The sequence below is a fragment of the Antedon mediterranea genome, chromosome 3 (assembly GCF_964355755.1).
Source record: "Antedon mediterranea chromosome 3, ecAntMedi1.1, whole genome shotgun sequence".
Lineage (NCBI taxonomy): Eukaryota > Metazoa > Echinodermata > Crinoidea > Comatulida > Antedonidae > Antedon > Antedon mediterranea.
The window spans coordinates 1,065,485-1,087,503 of record NC_092672.1 but is presented as its reverse complement, the minus strand read 5'-3'; the positions used below and the strand labels follow the sequence as shown (position 1 = coordinate 1,087,503).

General features: G+C 34.0%; 1 protein-coding gene across 1 annotated transcript; it reads left to right on the top strand.

Moving 5' to 3' along the window:
* The first annotated feature begins 599 nt into the window (after window positions 1-599).
* LOC140044427 (nephrocystin-4-like) lies at window positions 600-21,935 on the top strand. The gene is made up of 30 exons (XM_072088927.1): window positions 600-1,479; window positions 3,038-3,184; window positions 4,016-4,151; window positions 4,572-4,676; window positions 5,049-5,204; window positions 5,902-6,041; window positions 6,308-6,495; window positions 7,000-7,138; window positions 7,394-7,612; window positions 8,455-8,523; window positions 9,464-9,618; window positions 10,454-10,658; window positions 11,163-11,260; window positions 13,041-13,229; window positions 14,456-14,551; window positions 14,668-14,782; window positions 15,048-15,191; window positions 15,581-15,682; window positions 15,906-16,113; window positions 17,174-17,391; window positions 17,786-17,844; window positions 18,272-18,439; window positions 18,631-18,829; window positions 19,066-19,315; window positions 19,558-19,640; window positions 19,752-19,837; window positions 19,924-20,204; window positions 20,493-20,611; window positions 20,785-20,880; window positions 21,113-21,935. Exons 1-30 carry the CDS (start codon window positions 892-894, stop codon window positions 21,251-21,253), a joined length of 4,899 nt encoding a protein of 1,632 aa, XP_071945028.1. The 5' UTR covers window positions 600-891; the 3' UTR covers window positions 21,254-21,935.
* Window positions 21,936-22,019: the final 84 nt, after the last annotated feature.

Here is a 22,019-nt window from a genome sequence, read left to right as displayed (position 1 = left end):
CAGAATGTTTTACTACAGCTTTCAGGCTGCATTTCTAAAGAATCATAATCTAAAGTAGATTTCATTTTTCATCAATTTCTTTATTGGTTTTAGACTGTGGACTCAGCAGATAACAGCAATAAATCAGGTGCTACTCTAAATATTCAGTCTAGCCTCCTACATGTAGGCTTAGAAATAAGTAGAAGGAACGTTTTTGAAAAGTTTACTGTATTTTTAACATACAATAAGATATTTTTTTCCTCGTGTTTAGAAGAAACTGAATTATGAAATGTTGAATGTTTATTTGATAATTGACACTTCAAAGGATACGCTAGTGATTTGATACTTTCATCTTTTATTGAATGCTGCTGTTACAGAAAAGAGCTCTCAGAACCAATCAATATATTAAGACCAGCGAACAAAGGGGATAGTTAATACAGTATTATAGTAATTAAAGAAGTTGACAATGGATGTAGCCACAACAAATAAAACGGTTTAGTTTTCGCAAAAAGGAAACAATCTCTGTTTAAGCCACTGGGTTGTCAAAGGCCTCTGTGAAAAAGTGGTCACAACTGGCTTATAATAAGCCAGTTTTCATGAAAAATGTTCATTTATATGAGAAACATATTACCAATATACTTCAAATAGAAACTTTTACTAATGCTCAAAAGTTTTTGGGCTTCTCATCTTGAATTTGATCTCAATTGAAGAACACGCGCAGAAAAATCGCAATCATTGGTACCGGAGAAAAAGATTTATATTCTAAGTTGCCCCTGGGGATTTATACCCTAAGGTGTCCCTGGGGATTTATACCCTAAGGTGTCCCTGTGGATTTATATCCTAAGGTGCCTGTGGAGATTTATATCCTAAGGTGCCCCTGGGGGTTTATATTCTAAGGTGCCCCTAGGATTAATGGATATGCAGCAATCAGTTTCCAGTCTACGGAATGGTTTGCCAGTCATTCCAGACATTGTTATTTCAAAACATACATCATTGAAAACTGGAAAAAAGTCGCAATCACATCGGAAGAATGAACAAACAAGTAGAAATCGTGATGAGCGAAGCCAAAGTCCAACACAAGAATTTTCCCATCATGCCGCATCACCAGATTATTTTGGTTACCGTAATTCTACATCTGGAAATTATTCTAATAATCCTTTTAATGATCCCATACATAGCGGTAGGCAGTCGCGCCAAATGGTCACCTTTGACGATGAATATAATAACGCATCTAGTCCCATCACTACAACAGTTATTTACCCTGTAGAAGAACAGTCAAGCTTAAGCCATCATTCCGTCACTAGACCTGCCAACCAATCAGCTCCTCCCGTTGTCAGAACTGTCCGCCAATCAGCGGATGAAGTAAAGCAATTACATGACCGCTTGACATTGTCAAAGATTCTAACATATGATTATGTGAATAGCAGGAAGGAGAACTGGGTGGCATTTATTGTAGTTCTTCAGGATTTATATAACTTAAAAGGCAGTTTTCTTGATGTGGTGTGTATACTGTAGTGTGATGTACCCAAATATGGTATTGATATATGGTCAAATATGGTAGTGATATGACATCATCGTGTCCATATATGTGTACACCACATTTTTTGTCACATAAAGTTTGATAATGTGGACAGAGCTTTAGAGCTCAGGGACGGATCCAACTAACAATAACATAATAATATTTTAATAATAATCTGTCAAAAGTAGATATCAAAAAGTAGTTTTGTAATGTAATTTTTGGGGGAGCATGCGACCCAAGCGCTACTGCGACCCAAGCGCTACTGCGACCCAAGCGCTACTGTATTCCAACATCCCCCCACCCCTGGATCTTCCCCAAAAATTATTTACTGTATCTATCAGTAAAAATACGAGGCCACGCCCATTGCCAAGAGAAGTTAAAACTAGATTGCCATAACATTACCAGTATTAATCAAACTAATATTTGAAAATACAATAACAGTAAGTTTAAAAAACGTTAGAAAGAGGTCTAAAGTCTGGGTACACATTAACATACTAACATACTAGGTGAATGATCTTTAGATATTTGATTAATTACAGCTTTTTATGATAAGAAAGGCTAACATTGATTAGATAGGACATTTATACATTAATGTTAAACATTACAATCTGTACATCATAATCAGTTATGTTTTAATCTATTTTCTTGTTCTCTTTTTTGTGCTAATGCACTTAGTAGTAATGTAAACCTAACCTTTGACCCCACTAAGACCCCATTTACACTTATGTTTGGGCCCTTGGCCACCCCAATTCTAAATGGGGTCTCTGTGTTAAAGTTCAGTTAGACCACCAACAAGTATTTTAGTGCATCAAATCCACAATTTCCCTTTTTACTCCTATCATCTCGCATAAATGGCAGGTGCAATACCTACTGTAGCTCCAGACATGGCTTTGTATTAAAGATGTATTGTCCCCGAAAAACATGAAAAATGAAGATTAATTAAATCGGACTTTGAATAATGTTATTTTGTAGTTTTAATAAAGTTAATCACTTGCGTAGTATAAAAAAAAAAAAAATAATGTTCTCACTTATAAAATCACAAAATAAATGGTTAAATTTCACCAAAACCCATTGGCTGGCAGCCAATTTGAAAATTTTTTGCTTTAAATTACAGTTTATTCAGGTAAATACATTTTTTTTTTCGATCCAATTTTTGGTCGAAGTGGATAATTATTATGTGACATTAAAATGGCATATTCAGCAAAAAAAACCAAAAAAATTATCATGAGACAATACTTTAAGCTACACTGTCACCGTCATTGCCTTCTCAACTTACACAGTACTATATTATATCAGTGGCATAACAGCTATGAGCACTCACTGGCTAAACATAGGGGGGCCAGAACTTAAGCAGCCTCAATGCAACTACCCAGCGTTAGTTAGAGGGCCCCTTAGCAGTACCATGGAGGAGTACCATGGTGGCAGTACCATGGAGGAGTACCATGGTGGAGTACCATGGTGGCAGTACTAAACCAGGGGCGTTTGTCATATGCGTTAAGCCACTTATTCCAATCCGCCTATTAACTTTGAATCTTGCAGGAAGGAACTGGTAAGAAGCCAGAATATGAAATACGACTCAGTCTCTTTGATGTCACCTTTAAAAGATTTTTTGGAAGAACATGGAAAGGACCAAAGAAGGCTTGTAAAGGGGCAAGTACTGGCAATCCAAAACTACATTATAATATGGTAAGACAAATGTAGTTGTGTTTTTATTAAATGTGTTATAAGGCAGGCAATCCAAAACTACATTATAATATGGTAAGACAAATGTAGTTGTACTTTTATTAAATGTGTTATAAGGCTAGCAAAGGCAGCCAATCCAAAACTACATTATAATATGGTAAGACAAATGTAGTTGTACTTTATTAAATGTATTATAAGGCAGGCAATCCAAAAACTATATTATAATATATGATAAGACAAATGTAGTTGTACTTTTATTAAATGTGTTATAAGGCTAGCAAAGGCAGCCAATCCAAAACTACATTATAATATGGTAAGACAAATGTAGTTGTACTTTTATTAAATGTGTTATAAGGCTAGCAAAGGCAGGCAATCCAAAAACTATATTATAATATATGATAAGACAAATGTAGTTGTGTTTTTATTAAATGTGTTCTACATCTAAATCTATCTATAATGTTGTATTTTCTTTTATGGCGTGAGTGCAGAATCTGGTTGTTTTTCATTGTTGACCAAATAAATATTATTATATTATTTCTAATAATTTAAACATTAATTTTAATATTGTTTGAATTTAGAAATTGTTACTAATTTAGGTTTTTTTTTCATTGTCTTTCCATTTTATTGTATGTCCTCCATCTTTCATCTGTTAATGTAACATAAAAAATAAAGAATGCCTGCAGCTCCAAAAGTTAATTAATTAAACAAATTCAAAAGAAATTTAATATGGCAACACTTAAAGGGAAGGAAGGAGATGAGAAAATGCTCTTAATGCAAAAAAGTTATTAAAAATATAATAGAAATTAAATTATAACAACTACTATTGTATTGCAGCCTGTTTACTTCCATACGTCTTTGACTGACCCAAATATAGTACTCGTTATTGAGGTCGTTGGAACGATGTATCCAAAGAATGGAGAGGCTCAACAGATAAGCTGTGGGTGGGGATTACTGAAGCCATTTGAACAAGGTATATGAGTCTTCTATTTAAGCAATAAATACAGTTATATACAAGATGCTAGAATGCCACATAATTTATTTATTTTTCTCTGTTCTGGGTTGACCAACTAGCATAGGTGTTTAGCACCTGTTTGGTCTTTCCGTGCCTCCTTTTATAATTGTTTTGTCTTCTTTGTTATGTATATGGCAGAAATTGAATAAATAAATAAATAAATAATTTTAATTTTTTAATTTCAAAAGTTGAGTTTACTTTTCAAGTGAAATTAGAAAAGTTGTCTTTTAAAATTTGTCTTTATTAAAATGATGCTTATAAAATTTTACTTTACTTAAAAAGAAAATTATTTCACTTCCAAAAATGTGCGTTTATAAATGTAATTAAAAGTTTTGAATGTTCCTCTAAATAAATTAGTTTTTTATATTACATACACAGAAGATATTGTAGACTCATCGGATGGGAAGCCAGCTGTGAGTCAAAAAGTTGATCTGATGCACGGCACACCAAGAGCTCTACTCTTTGTAAATGGTGACATAGAAGGTGAGGCATGAGATCATTACTACCAATCCAGCAACATATTTAGTTTGGTGTTAAGAGGCTTACAGTATGCACCAATCCCAGGGTCTTGAGTTCAAATCTTGTCAAATTTGTTATCATAAAAGAAAAATTCCACTCCCAAACTCTTGTTTCAAACTTTTTTTTTTATGTTTGTTGATTTTTTTCTATGTATATTGTGTATACTGTATATATTTGCATGTATTGTATGTATTGTTATGTGAACAGGTTTGTCATGTTTAAGGATAATAGTGAAATAATTTCGCTGTACTTTGCATTTTGTTTTAAATTAAATTGAATTAATACAGTATAAGGTGTGGTGTATAGTATACTAAACATGTACAATATTTCTTTTAGATGACCCCAACACGGTATTGATATCCGATTGTCACATGACCTACACCATTAAGTCACATCGCTATTTGGAGAAGATTATGCACCTCCTACCAGAAAATGTCATAGTGGGTGCCACTGATGTGGTACCAGGGGTTGCCATAGCAGATCCTGAAATAGGTATGAAACCCATGGATTTGGATAGCTAGCATATTAAAATACCTCTGGAATTGGAAGGCTAGCATATTAAGCCCTCTTTAATGTTAATGCTAGCATGTCGTACCTATGAAGATTCAATACTCTATTCCAATTGAATTTTACAAAGGATAACATCATATGTTGCTACTCGTACTGGCAGTACATGCCTATTAGTACAGTACAGTAGTACTCGTACTGGCAGTACATGCCTATTAGTACAGTACAGTAGTACTCGTACTGGCAGTACATGCCTATTAGTACAGTACAGTAGTACTCGTACTGGCAGTACATGCCTATTAGTACAGTACAGTAGTACTCGTACTGGCAGTACATGCCTATTAGTACAGTACAGTAGTACTCGTACTGGCAGTACATGCCTATTAGTACAGTACAGTAGTACTCGTACTGGCAGTACATGCCTATTAGTACAGTACAGTAGTACTCGTACTGGCAGTACATGCCTATTAGTACAGTACAGTAGTACTCGTACTGGCAGTACATGCCTATTAGTACAGTACAGTAGTACTCGTACTGGCAGTACATGCCTATTAGTACAGTACAGTAGTACTCGTACTGGCAGTACATGCCTATTAGTACAGTAGTATGCATTTTAATTACCTAAACAACACACAATCAGTACCTTTGAATGTTTAAAAATTTATTTATTTTATTCTTTCAGGTGCTGACAATTTCCGAAAACCAAGGCCACTAAAAAAGATTCCTGCAACTTTAGATAGGTTGCAGATAAACCTATACCCAACATTGGACAGATTTGAAGATGAACTTTGTAAATTGCTCAACACTGACAGAATTGCCAGAGTAAGTTCCAACTAGTATACAATTAAAAAAAGTACAATTTTAACTAAAACTGTAGATACTGTTTGTTTGTTTGTTTCATTTATTTATTTTCCACACATTGAACAAAAGGAACAGATATATGAACTGTTAAAGTAGAATAATTATATTATAATTTGACTTGACCTGTATAAGTAGACTTAGGTTCTTTACTGTTAAAATATGTATTAGGCCTAATAAGGATATCATTATGTTATTTATAATAGTTTGTTGATGATTTCTTGTCTTAGGATGATTTGAAGGCAGATTCTGGCACAGTGTCAATCTCTGAACGACGTCTACAAATTGGCATTCACAACGGTTGGGGTTATGTTAACAAACCACACGTTGTGTTACTTGACACAGACGCATTCAGCAGCAGAGGGAGTAGGTCTAGTATGAGGAAAAGCAAGGGCAGACCGTCTTCTGCTGGGTCAAGGTAGTGGTGTATTCTGGGATTGTTTTATTGCTTTCTATATGTGACGAAAAAATGTGATGTGCCATATATGGACATAATGATGTGATATCACTACCATATTTAAGCATATCACTACCATATTTGGGCATATCACACTTTTTTTGTCAAACTAGTTTTAATAGTGTAGACAGAGCTTTATAATTAGTGGTGTGTTTCAACCAGTTGATCTGTTTTGATAACATTGAAAATAGAAATTATATAGACCAAGAAATAACTTTAAAGTAACAACAGGTGACAAAAATCTGAAATTGGAAACCTTTTATGTTTGTTGGCAATTAAATAATTTCTCAGTTTATATGTTTTATTGCTTAAAATTTAAATTTTACACTATTTTAACTTTATTTGAGAAAACTTTAAATACTGTGTTAACAAATGAACTATGCTCAACAACTCCCCAATCAATGATGCCAAACGGTTAAAATCATTTTCTGGATTGTAATAATATTTGTATTAATTTGTTGCCAGAGAGAGTCTTGGTGCTACATTAGTAATGAAGAACAAAGTACAACTACAAGATCTAGTACAAGACCCATTGTATTCCATTGTATTTGTCTTAGAGTACATACTTAATATACCAATGGCTGGTGCTCAAGATAATAAAAAGGTTAGACTTATAAGACCATCTTGGTTATAATATTTTATTATTTTATACTCTAGTGAAAAAATGTCTTTTTATATTGATACCCCTCTTAATATTTTATTACGCTCTAAACAACCTTAGTTTAAGCCCATTGATAATAAATAGGAGTAGAAATATAGAACGCTTTTACTGCCTTTTTTAAAATTCTTTTTTGTTCAGCCCATTTGGCTCTTAGCATTATGTTTGACTCTTTCACAATTATGTCTATATATTTCATAGCTTTCAGCTAGCTTCACTCGCAACCAGACAATGAAGGTATGTGTACGATGGGCGTCATGGTCGCCGGTGTACTTAGAGAACCAAGCTGGTGTCATACTTCAACTTCAAGGTGGTCCCATACTTAACCCAGACAACATGCTTATGTTTAAGCCTCCTGACTTAGATGTGGCAGATTCCCCAAAAGCTGGAGGCCAAATTCAGTTTTTCTTCAAGTTAAAGGTATTCATCATATTTAAGTATTATTTATATATTTTTACTTAAAATACACTTGATAATGTTCTGTAATAGAGGGTGATAAGTAATACACTTGATAATGTTCTGTAATAGAGGGTGATAAGTAATACACTTGATAATGTTCTGTAATAGAGGGTGATAAGTAATACACTTGATAATGTTCTGTAATAGAGGGTGATAAGTAATACACTTGATAATGTTCTGTAATAGAGGGTGATAAGTAATACACTTGATAATGTTCTGTAATAGAGGGTGATAAGTAATACACTTGATAATGTTCTGTAATAGAGGGTGATAAGTAATACACTTGCACTCAATGTTGGTTCACTGTTGGTGGTAGAGGTGTAACTTCAATTACTACTAGTATTGTAGTATGGTATGGTGATTAAACGATATACACTATCTGTAATGATTATTATACACTATCTGTATTAAATGATAGTGTCCTAGAGTGTTTAGTAGCTTTTTTGGGTGGTTTATAGTACAGTTTTGTGTTATTTCCAGCTCCAAAAACTGGACATCCAGAAATATGGAAACATTCCAAAAAATCAGATACCCTAAAATTCCCCTCCTGAATGCCATACACATGAAAACTCTTTCCCAAATACCAGAGACTTTCTTGAAGGTATAAAGTATTTCTCACTCTTTAAATTTGAGCCAGGCTCGATGGTGTCCAGTTATCGGAGAGTTAACAGAATTGAAGCTTCGTATTTTATTTTTATCACTTTTATTATTCTACAGTGTTCTACTGCTTACAAGAATAGATGCTTTAATATTATTTTTTTTTATTTTGCATTTTCTTCTGTACTTTATTGTTTGATTTCTAGACTCTTGCTGGGTCAAGACCTACATCACCCATGTCTCTGTTATCTGACCAGCAGGTCAAAGGTCATTTGGTAAGAAAATAGTATTGTAATTAAGCAATCATTGAAGAGTAAATATTTTACACTTCAAAATTCATCCTTTATTCATCTAAGCAAAATAAAACTGTGTGCCTTGATAAAAAATTAATTTATAAAAATGTTAATTTTTTCTTTCTAACTATAGAGATTGACTCAATTCCCTTTGCTATTAGTAGATTTATTTTATTTTCTTTCCTTCTTTTTGCATTTCATTTTGGTTGGCGTAGTTGGATCCAGAGGTACTGTATAGTCCCATTATTCTGCATTCTGTTTGTAGTGCATTGTTCATATATATTGTTCATTGTGATTTTAAGTTTTGTTTTGTCTTTATTTTGTTCTCAATTCATGTTTCCTTTAAGCTTGATTCCCACTAAAGACGGAACGCAAGGACATAGATAAAAGCGAGCTGACTAATGAAAAGCGAGTTGACCAATGAAATGCAACTGTTCAAATAATCCATTGCTTGTGATTGGTCAACTCACTTACGTTGCGTTACATCCTTGTGTTATGTGCTAGTGAGAACGAAACTTTAGGTTTTTCTCATAATAAACAACTGTTAAAAGTTGATTATGTATATTTTAAATAAAGGTCAAAGGTGAATGAAAGTTAATACTAAAACCACTAATCACACATTTTGTCTAGGCATTGGTTTTCTAACATTTGACTATTTTCAACTATTTTACTATCAGTTATGTCTCTATTATTAACCTTTTTAATTCATTGTATTTCATTTCAATTCAAAAATTTATATTTACAAAGTAAACTTTAATGATAAAAACGCAAAATGTTAACATTTAAAAAATATTTTATTTGATGTAATAATAAATGTTTTTTATTGTTTTAACACCAGCTTGTTTAATTCTCTAACTAAAATTGATGTTTTTTACTAAAATCTAAAATTAAATATACATCATATGAAATCTTTCCGCCACAGTCAGTAAGATCAGATCATAGAGGGCAGTATCCATCTCTGCAATCGTTACGTTCACAAACAACAACTGACGGATCGGTAGTAGGCGAGTTGCAACCAGGGATTTTATCACGACCCCCTTTGCCAAGACAAGGATCGCCTACACCAAGGACCTATAGGTACATTTAATGCTGTCATTCTTCTATCTAGACTTGCCCCAAGTCTGTATTTATTGTCTTTTTTAAAAAATTTATTTGTTTTCATTTCGACCGCGATTTTTGTCTGAAAGTATCCAAACTCAAGTAATACACGTATGAAACGCCATATGTGCAAAAATATTTATATTTTTACAAAACTCCGTCTGGAGCCCAGACTATCTTCTATCATATGTGGGGCCTATCTGTAAATTCCTATGTGCACTGTAAAAAGAGTCTAGTACATCTTTTAAGTCGAGTACTAGTATATACACAGACTCTGTCACACACAGATACTTATCATCTCTCATCAGGAGAGACCCTTGATTGTCAGCATACACTGTTTAGGGTCACCCTCTATAAATGAGGTTAAATCAAAATAAATAAAGATCCTCTCAACCCAGACTCGGCTGCTAAGTGAATTTTGTATTATTTATTTAGAACAATTAAAGCAGGTTCTCAATTTGTAAAAGTGAAACAGGAAATAGCAAAATTGTTAGATAAAATGAATAAGCTTGTTGGAAAAGATTGTCTTAAGCTTTGTCTACACTATCAAACTTTATGTGATAAAAAAATATGTTGTGTCTATATACAGTATGGATGTGATTATGTCATATCACTACCGTATTTGGGCATATTACTCTACCATATTTAGGCACATCACACTTTTTTATCAAACTAGATTTTTATCAAACTAGATAGAGCTTTAAAGTGGTCATCATACTTGTCCAAGATTCTGGCAATCAGATTTGTAAAAATTGCAAATCCTGTAATATTTTTGAATGTAGCATTAATTAATTTGTTTTTGTGGTCTTTTTAGAAGTAACAGTACTTCAGGCAGTCAAGCTTATTACCAACAACAACAACTAGCCTACCAAACAGCCCAGATGGGCCAAGGCCCTCCTACTGTGCCCACTATGCCTGCAGGACTAGGCAGCTCTCCACAGCCTTACCAGCAGTCGTATCCTAGCATTCAACCTAATCCGTACCAGCCTAAGCACCCAATGGAAATACGCCACCTTGAGGTAGTATTCTTACAATTACTCCGTAACTCTTTCAACTCCACTTCCCAAGCCTCAAATGAGCACAATAAATTATAAAATACTTTATCCATCCTGTAATTGGCTAGTTTCTTGCCGTTAGATGCGAATAAAATAATATCAAAAATATATTTATAGTTGCCAACTGTCCTGCATTTGAGTGAGTTTAGATAAAACATCCATTTTACAGAAACACATGAATTTGTCATACTTGCATTCTTTATACCACAAACAAGGCCCTGCCAATTGGGTAGTCAGTCATGCATCTCAGTTTCATAACTGTATACTTATAATTAATTAATCCCATGTACTGGTTACCTTAAATATAATATGCATTCACCAACACAAGCTGACAAAAGTTATGCTTTACTTCTTGAAAAATAAGTAAGTTGGGTTCTATGGTAAAACATATATTGTTGAATGTTATGTCTGAATCTAAAGGGTAGGCCTATCAATAAATATAAGAATTTTATTTTATTGATTTATTAGGCAAGTACAGTACTACCTGAGAATGCTGAACAGCTTGAGGAGCTACCCTTCACTCCAGTGCATGCTCCTATCATGCCAATGGGACCAAACCAAAAGAGGTAAGCAAACTCTGTTTACTAATTTGCTTGAGGAGCTACCCTTCACTCCAGTGCATGCTCCTATCATGCCAATGGGACCGAACCAAAAGAGGTAAGCAAACTCTGTTTACTAATTTGCTTGAGGAGCTACCCTTCACTCCAGTACATGCTCCTATCATGCCAATGGGACCAAACCAAAAGAGGTAAGCAAACTCTGTTTACTAATTTGCTTGAGGAGCTACCCTTCACTCCAGTGCATGCTCCTATCATGCCAATGGGACCGAACCAAAAGAGGTAAGCAAACTCTGTTTACTAATTTGCTTGAGGAGCTACCCTTCACTCCAGTACATGCTCCTATCATGCCAATGGGACCAAACCAAAAGAGGTAAGCAAACTCTGTTTACTAATTTGCTTGAGGAGCTACCCTTCACTCCAGTGCATGCTCCTATCATGCCAATGGGACCGAACCAAAAGAGGTAAGCAAACTCTGTTTACTAATTTGCTTGAGGAGCTACCCTTCACTCCAGTACATGCTCCTATCATGCCAATGGGACCAAACCAAAAGAGGTAAGCAAACTCTGTTTACTAATTTGCTTGAGGAGCTACCCTTCACTCCAGTGCATGCTCCTATCATGCCAATGGGACCAAACCAAAAGAGGTAAGCAAACTCTGTTTACTAATTTGCTTGAGGAGCTACCCTTCACTCCAGTGCATGCTCCTATCATGCCAATGGGACCAAACCAAAAGAGGTAAGCAAACTCTGTTTACTAATTTGCTTGAGGAGCTACCCTTCACTCCAGTGCATGCTCCTATCATGCCCATGGGACCAAACCAAAAGAGGTAAGCAAACTCTGTTTACTAATTTGCTTGAGGAGCTACCCTTCACTCCAGTGCATGCTCCTATCATGCCAATGGGACCAAACCAAAAGAGGTAAGCAAACTCTGTTTACTAATTTGCTTGAGGAGCTACCCTTCACTCCAGTGCATGCTCCTACCATGCCCATGGGACCAAACCAAAAGAGGTAAGCAAACTCTGTTTACTAATTTGCTTGAGGAGCTACCCTTCACTCCAGTGCATGCTCCTATCATGCCCATGGGTCCAAACCAAAAGAGGTAAGCAAACTCTGTTTACTAATTTGCTTGAGGAGCTACCCTTCACTCCAGTACATGCTCCTATCATGCCAATGGGACCAAACCAAAAGAGGTAAGCAAACTCTGTTTACTAATTTGCTTGAGGAGCTGCCCTTCACTCCAGTGCATGCTCCTATCATGCCAATGGGACCGAACCAAAAGAGGTAAGCAAACTCTGTTTACTAATTTGCTTGAGGAGCTACCCTTCACTCCAGTACATGCTCCTATCATGCCAATGGGACCAAACCAAAAGAGGTAAGCAAACTCTGTTTACTAATTTGCTTGAGGAGCTACCCTTCACTCCAGTACATGCTCCTATCATGCCAATGGGACCAAACCAAAAGAGGTAAGCAAACTCTGTTTACTAATTTTTTTCCTTCTTTTTGTTCTCTCTGATTATTCTACTTTTCTCCATCAAAAACATTGTCCTTGAAATTTCAATAAAAATTATTGAAATTGTTTCTATTTGTTATCTAATTCTTTGTCCTTTTATCAAAATCATTTTTCTTAGTAGGTCACTAATCATTGGTATTACTGTACCGATATATCACTCTATTTTGCTTCATTCTCATCAGTAAACATTTTCATTGCTATTATAATCATTGATTATTGTCATTATCAGTATTCATTTTCTGTGTCATTTTAATCAGTATATTGTTGTTTCCCATAGCGGTCCTGGACTAAGTCGTGCAGCGTACGCCAGACTTTATGCTGCAGGGTTCCCAGACATCAAGGATCGCCATGGGCAACCTCCAGAGGTTGTTGACCCATTAGATCATGTGACATTCAATCCAGCCAAAGAGAATGCTGACCAGTTACAATGCAATGAAATTATAATTCAGTTATTAGCTTTTGCAAGGTACTAAATCTTATTTTTGTATGTGTAATACATAAAACAATAGCAAATGTTTCTATAACTTGACAGTATGATTTATAAAACAATAGCAAATGTTTCTATAACTTGACAGTATGATTTATAAAACAATAGTAAATGTTTCTATAACTTGACAGTATGATTTATAAAACAATAGTAAATGTTTCTATAACTTGACAGTATGATTTATAAAACAATAGTAAATGTTTCTATAACTTGACAGTATGATTTATAAAACAATAGTAAATGTTTCTATAACTTGACAGTATGATTTATAAAACAATAGCAAATGTTTCTATAACTTGACAGTATGATTTATAAAACAATAGTAAATGTTTCTATAACTTGACAGTATGATTTATAAACAATAGTAAATGTTTCTATAACTTGACAGTATGATTTATAAAACAATAGTAAATGTTTCTATAACTTGACAGTATGATTTATAAAACAATAGTAAATGTTTGGAAATTTTTTTTGGATTATAACAAACAATCCTCATTTACATACAACCTGTACTATTGGTATATAAGTACTCTAGGCATTATTTTCTGTTTTGATGATGAGAAGAGTTTCTAGAAACATGTCACATTTTAAGGCAGTTTGCCTCATTAAATGCCTCACTATAGTTATTTTAACCATGGAACTATATGTTTTAACAAACAATCATGTTATTCTAGGCTTTGTTTTCTGTTTTGATGATGAGAAGAGTTTTTCAAAACATGTTACATTTTAAGGCAGTTTGCCTATTCATTAAATGTCTCTAGTTATTTTAACAAACAATCATGTTATTGATTTTAATAAGAATTTAACCTATGACCTTTGACCAATCAGAAGATTTTCTGTGAGGTTTATGTTTCTATTGTATAGCACTGCTGTGTTTCATTCAAAAACCTTTATTGTTCAATATATTTTATAAAAATAAAAATTGGAAATGATGTTTGTCATAAACACACACCAGTACGGAACAAGCACAAAATATAATACAAAATGAAGTAAGTTGATTAAAAATCGGTACTGAGATGTAAAAATGGTGATAACAGTTTTTGAATTCAATATTGTTTATATTGGATGTGAAGTTTGTTCCATGCTATCGTGGTACCACTGCTGTGTTTTATTAATATTACATACACATTCAAAATTGTTGGTTTACTTATTTTTATTTCAACTTTAATAATCATTTATTGAAAGAACACATTTTTTTTATGTAGAGTGTTACAGTTCCCGCAAGTGACACAGAGTAACACACCAAAAACTGTGTTCTTTACATTCCAATTCTACAGGTATCCCCAAGTTACAACAGCTAGGTGAGTACTGCTACTTAAGCATGTTATAATAATGACCATATATTTTTCACTGTATGGTTAATAAATATAGATTTTGGAAAACTTTATCGAGGCAAATGTAATGTTTTGTTTTTTAGATTACAACTTGGCGATGTGGAAGGCAAGTTATCAGCTGATCCGCAAGCCTTGCCTTGTGTACTACAGAGAATATCAGGCAACAAGAACACTGTGGACAACAAACCTGGATGGATAGTCAGTCTTAATTATTTTGATATTTTCATTTTGTATTTTTATTATTTTACAGAAAATATACCCAAATAAAATGTTTAGAATTAAATTTTGTATTGGTAGACAACTTACAGTGGCACCCTTATGCAAGAGACAATTTTACCAGAACGATCGAGGATTAACATTTTTAACACTATGGTCATGCCAGTATACACCCAGGCCTATCAACAGGAGGCTTGTATGGACTCTCTTCTGTATGTTACATCAGTAGTAATATTATTATTTCCAGATTAAATACAATGTAGACCCTTCTTACCTGAAGTCTGGGGAAGGGAGTCTATTCTTCAAGTATCTGTACCAGCAAACTTTACACATAGACGTCTGGGATGGAGACTCACTGCTGCTAATTGGGTCATGTGCAATAGATTTGAAGGTCAGATTTTTTTTTTTTTTATTTCATAGGCATCTAACAGCGAGCATTAACTTGCCAATTACAGGATGGATAAACTGTATTATAATTGATTGTGCTTATAAACAAATCTCAGGCTTAAGTGAGGATTGAACCCTGGACCTTGGGATAACCACCAAGCTACAGCTCCACTACAATTCTTAACTGTTGCTAAGTTCAGGCTAAAAGCAGAATCACCATTTACATTTACAATTCTCCTTTCTAACTGAATACCAAATGAAATTTATGTATTGACTTGTGAGAAATATCTTGTTTACGTGTGCATAATGATCATAGCCACCTAAAATTACAATAGGACATTTGTTCTAGCGACTTGTGTCATAATTTGGATTATTTTGTTAATCTTGTTGCAGCATCTTCTTCGGTGTGGTCGTGAATCTGTACAGGTTAGTCACGAGGTTGACATCATTACAACAGAATACAGCGACGATTCTCCACCAATGACAGGTGACCTTGTAAGTATTAATGCTTAGTTTATTTTAAGTTTCTTAAGCCTTCTCTCAAACTTTATGTGACAAAAAATGATGATGTCATATCACTACCATATTTGAGGATTTCACTACCATATTTGGGCACATCACATTTTTTTTATCAAACTATTTTGATAGTGTAGACAGAGCTTTAGAGAAGAAATGAATGGTAGACCAGAGAAATATGTATTCATTTTTCTTTCCACAGACAAGAGGAGGTAGTGTTCGTGCCATAGGAGTTCAAACAATCCTCAAAGGACGTCTGCACCTGAGACTAGCAAATGTTGGCCACATGCCAGACACCAAGAGGCAAAAATTGACAAATCACACGTTGAAAGAAAGCAAGGTGATAGTTCAAGAAGATGGCAGTGGAGCTTTCCTCGGAGGAAGTCTCAATGCTGGAATTAGACAATCAGGTAAGTGTACTCTGAAGCTTGGTGCTTTCCACTAGAGACGCAACGCAACAAATTGATAAGTGACAGTTCGATCAATCGCTTGTGATTGGTCAAGTCACTTAGATTGCGTTGCATCCTTGTGTTGCGTCGCTAGGGAGAACCAAGCATAATTGACACTAATTTAACCTTGATTTGAGGTTTTGACTGGTTTTCCAAACCATAATAATATTTAATGAATTTTACATTTATACCGTGTTTTATACCATTTACATCTAGAGAACTAGAGGTTACATATACAACAACTTTCATTTCCCTTTAAGGTCCATTGTTGTCCGATAGTGTCAACATAGTTCCACTAGGCCTCCGCCAACTATTTTTGGAAATTGAACATTGATTGACGATTATCATATTAAATTCTTGTGAAAGTGTGAGTTTGTGTAAAACAAAATTATGAATATTATTTTCCAGAAGAGGTTAAGGAATTTAAGATGTCCAAAACTATAGCAGGTTTGTGCTTTGTATGGTGCAAACACTAGTTATCAATTTCATAAATATCTGTTCATTTTTATTTATTTTGTTGATGTTTAAATTGTTGTGGTTTTATTATGTAAGGTCTTTCGTTATTATAAATACTTAATCAGATGTTATTATACTTATTGTGTTATTTACTTGTTGTGTACATTGTAGGCTTTTCACAATTGTAACATTTTTGTGTGTGTACTACTTGATAGTGCTCTATGGATATAATGCGCTTTATCAGTTCTAATTCTTATTTCATAGGCTTTCTCAATTGTCTTATTATTACAATATTTGAAACTTGCATTTTATGCACGTCCTGCTTGAACTTTGACCCAGCTATAAAAATATTTGAATTTAAAAGTATTCATCAAGTTTTGAATTCAGCTTGCTTTTATATTATTAGTAACATACAAAATAAGACACCATTCCATCAGGGTTATGGTAATATGTGGAATAACCTGCAGCCTACTGGGCTGAATTGTACACAGGTGTGGACAACACACACTGCAACTTTCTACTCTAATAAATGAATTGTGATTGTCTGAATTTATCTATTTTGTAGGCCAAGGATTAGCTAGCTTACAGCAGAAGCGGAGCTATCGTGCATCTCACATGACAGAAAAGGACCGCGAGCTGGCCTCGGCCCTTTTCTCACGACAGGATAAAGCTGTTCAGGAATCAAACCGTGAGAGTGATGCTGTGAAGCAACGCAAGTTAGCACGAATGAAAGCGTTGCGGCAACTTGATAATGCATCAAATGGAACTTCAAAATCGGTTCTGGTAATATTTTTAATTTTTATTTTTTATTGTCACCATTTAAATATTTTGATTCATATATTTACAGTGTAAATATATGAACAGATTTGAACTTAAATGTAATTCTTTTTGTATCAGTAATATATATGTATGTGTGCAAAGTTTCGACCTGTTATTCATATATTTAATAAAACCAGAAGAAAACATTATTTTAAAGATTTGGACTTATTTTAATTTTGAATTTTAATTAAAATTTGTGGTTTGTTTTTATTTTGTGAATTTTGTACTTTTTAGGCTCCTTGGTTGTCAGCGTTTGCTCACCCTTAATAAAAAAACAAATTAATAATGGCAAAAGTACATTTGTGAATGTAATTGTCACTTTAGGTTAATTCTTTTTATTCTATTTTCAATATTTTAGCTTAAAAAAGAAGAGAGAATTCAGAGGAATCGTGACCTGAGAACCATTGAGCTGTACAGGTTGGTTACTACTGGTATTTTTATGTTAAGCTCTGTCTACACTATCAAACTTTGTGACCATATATGGACATGATGATGTCATATCACTACCGTATTTAGGCACATCACACTTTTTTTGTTAAACTAGTTAATAATGTAGACAGAGCTTTACGGAAATCAGATGTCTTTTTGAAGTTTTAATTTTGTGATAAAGTTTGTTATGTACACCAACAAACACATTTTATACCTGCGATGTTTAGTATTTTTAACTGATTGATATCTTGTGTTTTGAATGAGAAAGTTAACTTTAATACTAAAGTTGCCGGTTATGTATTTAATAGCGCGTACTCTTGCACGCCATGTGACCCACAATCGTCCAATCAAATGACAGGAATTTACTTAGGTGTTATATAGTATGTTATACTCATCTGAAATTTTCTTTTTGCAGAGATCGAACAAAGAAAGAGAATATTCTGAACATGCTGCAATCGGTGATTACAACGGAACACACAGTTCATCCGTCATTTGGACATGCTGAGTTTTTTGAGTTTGTACTTAAGAATCCATATAATGTAGATCATACAATCTCTATACAAATTGAGGATACAGAACTTAGGTAGGTGTACTCACTGTTGCCAATAATTCCCTAATAATTCAATGAATTACAACCATATCTATTTTTAACGAGGGTGTACACTATATAAGTTTGATTTTGAATTTGAACTTGTGAAGGTGTATTGTCAATTCCTTGTAGTGGTACTTAATAATCCACTGAATTGTATATCTATGTTTGGTATTATTATTTAGTGTGATAACAGAGCCTCGAGAGTGGCGTCACTTTAAGCAGCTTTTTGAGACGTACACCCCGATGGAAGAGAACATGTTTAACACTCAAGATAAGAAGGGGGATATTCCTGGTATTCAGATATTTCTTAGACCAAAGGAGAAAGTGAATGTGCCGTTTAAGTACCAGAGTTTTCAGGCTAACCATTCAGTTAATCCACAGGTAAGTGTGATTCTTTGCAATTTTATTTAGTTTTACGATGTTTGTGTGGAGAACAGGCAAGTCCTGATTTTTCAGTTAAAAGAAACAACATGTTCGACGAACTAGTTGGTGTTGTGAGGAGATTGTATCCTTGTTGTTTAAAAATTTGCTTTTTGTTAGAGTTGAGATAATTTTAGAATTAGGTGTAGTTAATGTTATTAGAGGGTGTAGGTAATTTTTTGTTTTTTCTATTTCAGGGTCCAGATGAAGATATCAAACCGCAATTTAAAATTCAAACACCATACGACGAAAAAAAAGTAGACCTGACCCTAAAATCCAAAGTACTTAAAGTGCACTTCAAGACACAAGACGACAAATCCATCGCTGTCTTAAGTCTTCAAGTAGAACCTCAGCCTCACGTCTTGGACCAAACATTCCGATTTCATCATCCGGAACATTCCTTCTTAAAAAAGAGCATTAGACTGCCACCATTCCAGAATTTACCAGGTATACGATCATCTGCCAATCTAACGCTCTGTCCACACTATCAAACTAGTTTGAAAAAAAAAAGTGTGATGTGCCCAAATATAGTAGTGATATGCTTAAATATGGAAGTGTTATGACATCTTCATGGTCATATATAGGCACATCACATAATAATAATTAGTTTGCTAATATAGACAGAGCTTAAAGCATGTCTGTAATTTTTTTAATTATTTTAATCTTCAATAATGCGTTGTTGTCAACAGGTGTGCCTGTTAGTGGACCAGGGCTTGAGAAATTGTATGTTAAATGTAGTGATGACAATGTTATTTGCAGTACCCGTAATGTGGTAAGTTAATGATGTTTAGCACAATAAAATGAGTATGACTGTACTAATGTTATATTCATGTGTGTTTTCATGTGTCATGTTTAGTAATGTTTTTCATTTACATTTTTCCAGTCACCTGGGGAGCCTCAAGATGTCTTTTTAAAAGTAGCCTGTGGAAGCTCACCTGAGATAAAAAAGTTCTTTGTTTTAATATATTCGTAAGTATCAATTGTTTAAGAGTTATATGTTATTTTCTTTATTTATTTACTCTGTGAATTATAGTAGTAAATTTGTTTTTCACCAGTACCCCTTATCTATCACGACCTCTACAAACCTGGCAGTTCTACATACATTCACTTCAGAGGGTGGATGTGAATTCAGTAGAAGGGCAAACCAGCAGATTTTCATTGATTCTCAGAGGCACTCAAGCATCACGGCTGGTGCAGGCTTTCTCCTCCCACACTTTGGAGATGCAGATAGCTCCTGTTGAGCCATTCATGTTGTTGGCCAACTCAGTACATGAGATTCATGTAGGTGTTCGTCCTATGGCTGTTGGCAGCAAGTTTATGTATGTTAATGTTGTCGGTATCCTTTTAATGGTCTGAAAATAACACTAATTTTTCATTTGAAAATATCACAGATAATGCTCATGCTAATGGTAATATGAACAATAATTCTAAGGGTATACAACTTGCCATCTCTGATTAACTTATTTTGTCTCTTGAAAATTGCATTTATAATCTTAGCTTTATTTATAAACTTAGTTTGCTTGATTACTGAAATAATTCATCTGTCAATGTCTTAATTAATATAGACCTATTTTAATTTGATGTTATGTACTACTATGCATTTAACCTTAACTACTGTTGCTAGACAACGAGTACCATCAGCTGATTCGCTCATGGTTGGTATGCGTATCATGCAGACAACCAATCATCACAAAGGCTTTTGAACTACAATTGCCTATTGGAGGAGGGAAAGGCTCAAATAAGGTACATACACAAACTTTTATTTGTACTGTAATGTGGCAGAATATGTAGGAATAGTGGTTGATAGAGGTGTAGTATGGACTGTTTAGGAAATGTAGTAGGGACATTTTTTTTCAGTATTGATCTCCAACAAGATGTTACTAACGTATTTCAACTGCTTTCCAAATTTTTTTCAGAGAATCACCTACAAAAATCCTTACCCACAAAAGAAGGTGTTCAACATCCGATGCAACAGAGATGACCTTCTACAGTTTAGAGAAACAAGAATTGAAGTAAGGTCAATCTTTCTGAAGCTCTGTCTACACTATCAAACTAGTTTAAACAAAAAAACTGTGACGTGCCTATGGTAGTGATATGACATCATGTCTATATGAACATTTTTTGTCACATAATGTTTGAAAGTGTAGACAGTGTTTAAGAAAGAAGAGTGTATAAATATATACAATTTGAGAATAGTTGTTGATTTTGACTGTTTGTTTGAAAAAAATTGTTTTGTTTTTGCAGCTTGGAGGTGGAGAAACCTGTACCTTAGGGTTACGGTTTTCACCAAGTCACCAGGGTGGTAGCACTGAGATTTTGATTTTTATCAACGATGAATTTGATAAAAATGAAGAAACGTTTTGTGTCAGAGCCATTTATTCTTGATACCATGGTACAAACAAGAATGAATATTTGTATCTACTGGGAGCAGCTATGAGTAGTTTTATGGTTTGAAGATCTCAACCACAGCAATCCTTTTAAGACATGGACAAAATTCATTTAGGTCAGTTATACCAGGATAACCAGGATGCAATCAAGAATAGATAGTTGGTGTGTTGGGATCTCACAGAGCTGCTGCATATTCAGATGACAACATATTGTTAAGGCTGTCTATAAATATATAGCACCAGCTGGTGGAGCTGGTGAACACATACAAAGTTGGATCAACCATTTAGTCAAGAGAGTACTGAGGAAAGATAAATATGATACTGCAGTACTATATATGATACTGCAGTACTATATATGATACTGCAGTACTATATTTAGCCATAATCTGTTCACTGCTTGATGACATTTGTTTAAATTCATTGGACCAAGATATTTTTATTTACATTTAACCTTCTCTCATTATTTATTCGGTTTCTTCCATTTTTACATGCAAACCTTGAATTCTTGATAACCAATTGTTCATATTTTCAAGATGATTTTTTCTAAGAAAACATACCTTGATATCATGTGCTTTCTGTTTTGCAAAATCATAATAATTATATGTAAATTTATGTAAATACTATTTATATTATTGTAAATATTTTATATGTTTGTAATTTTCTAACTCAAATGAGTATAAATAAAGGTCCTGTTCACACGTACGCTTATCCTTTATTACATGTATTTGTATAAACAATAAAAAATAAAAAGTTTAATTTACTTG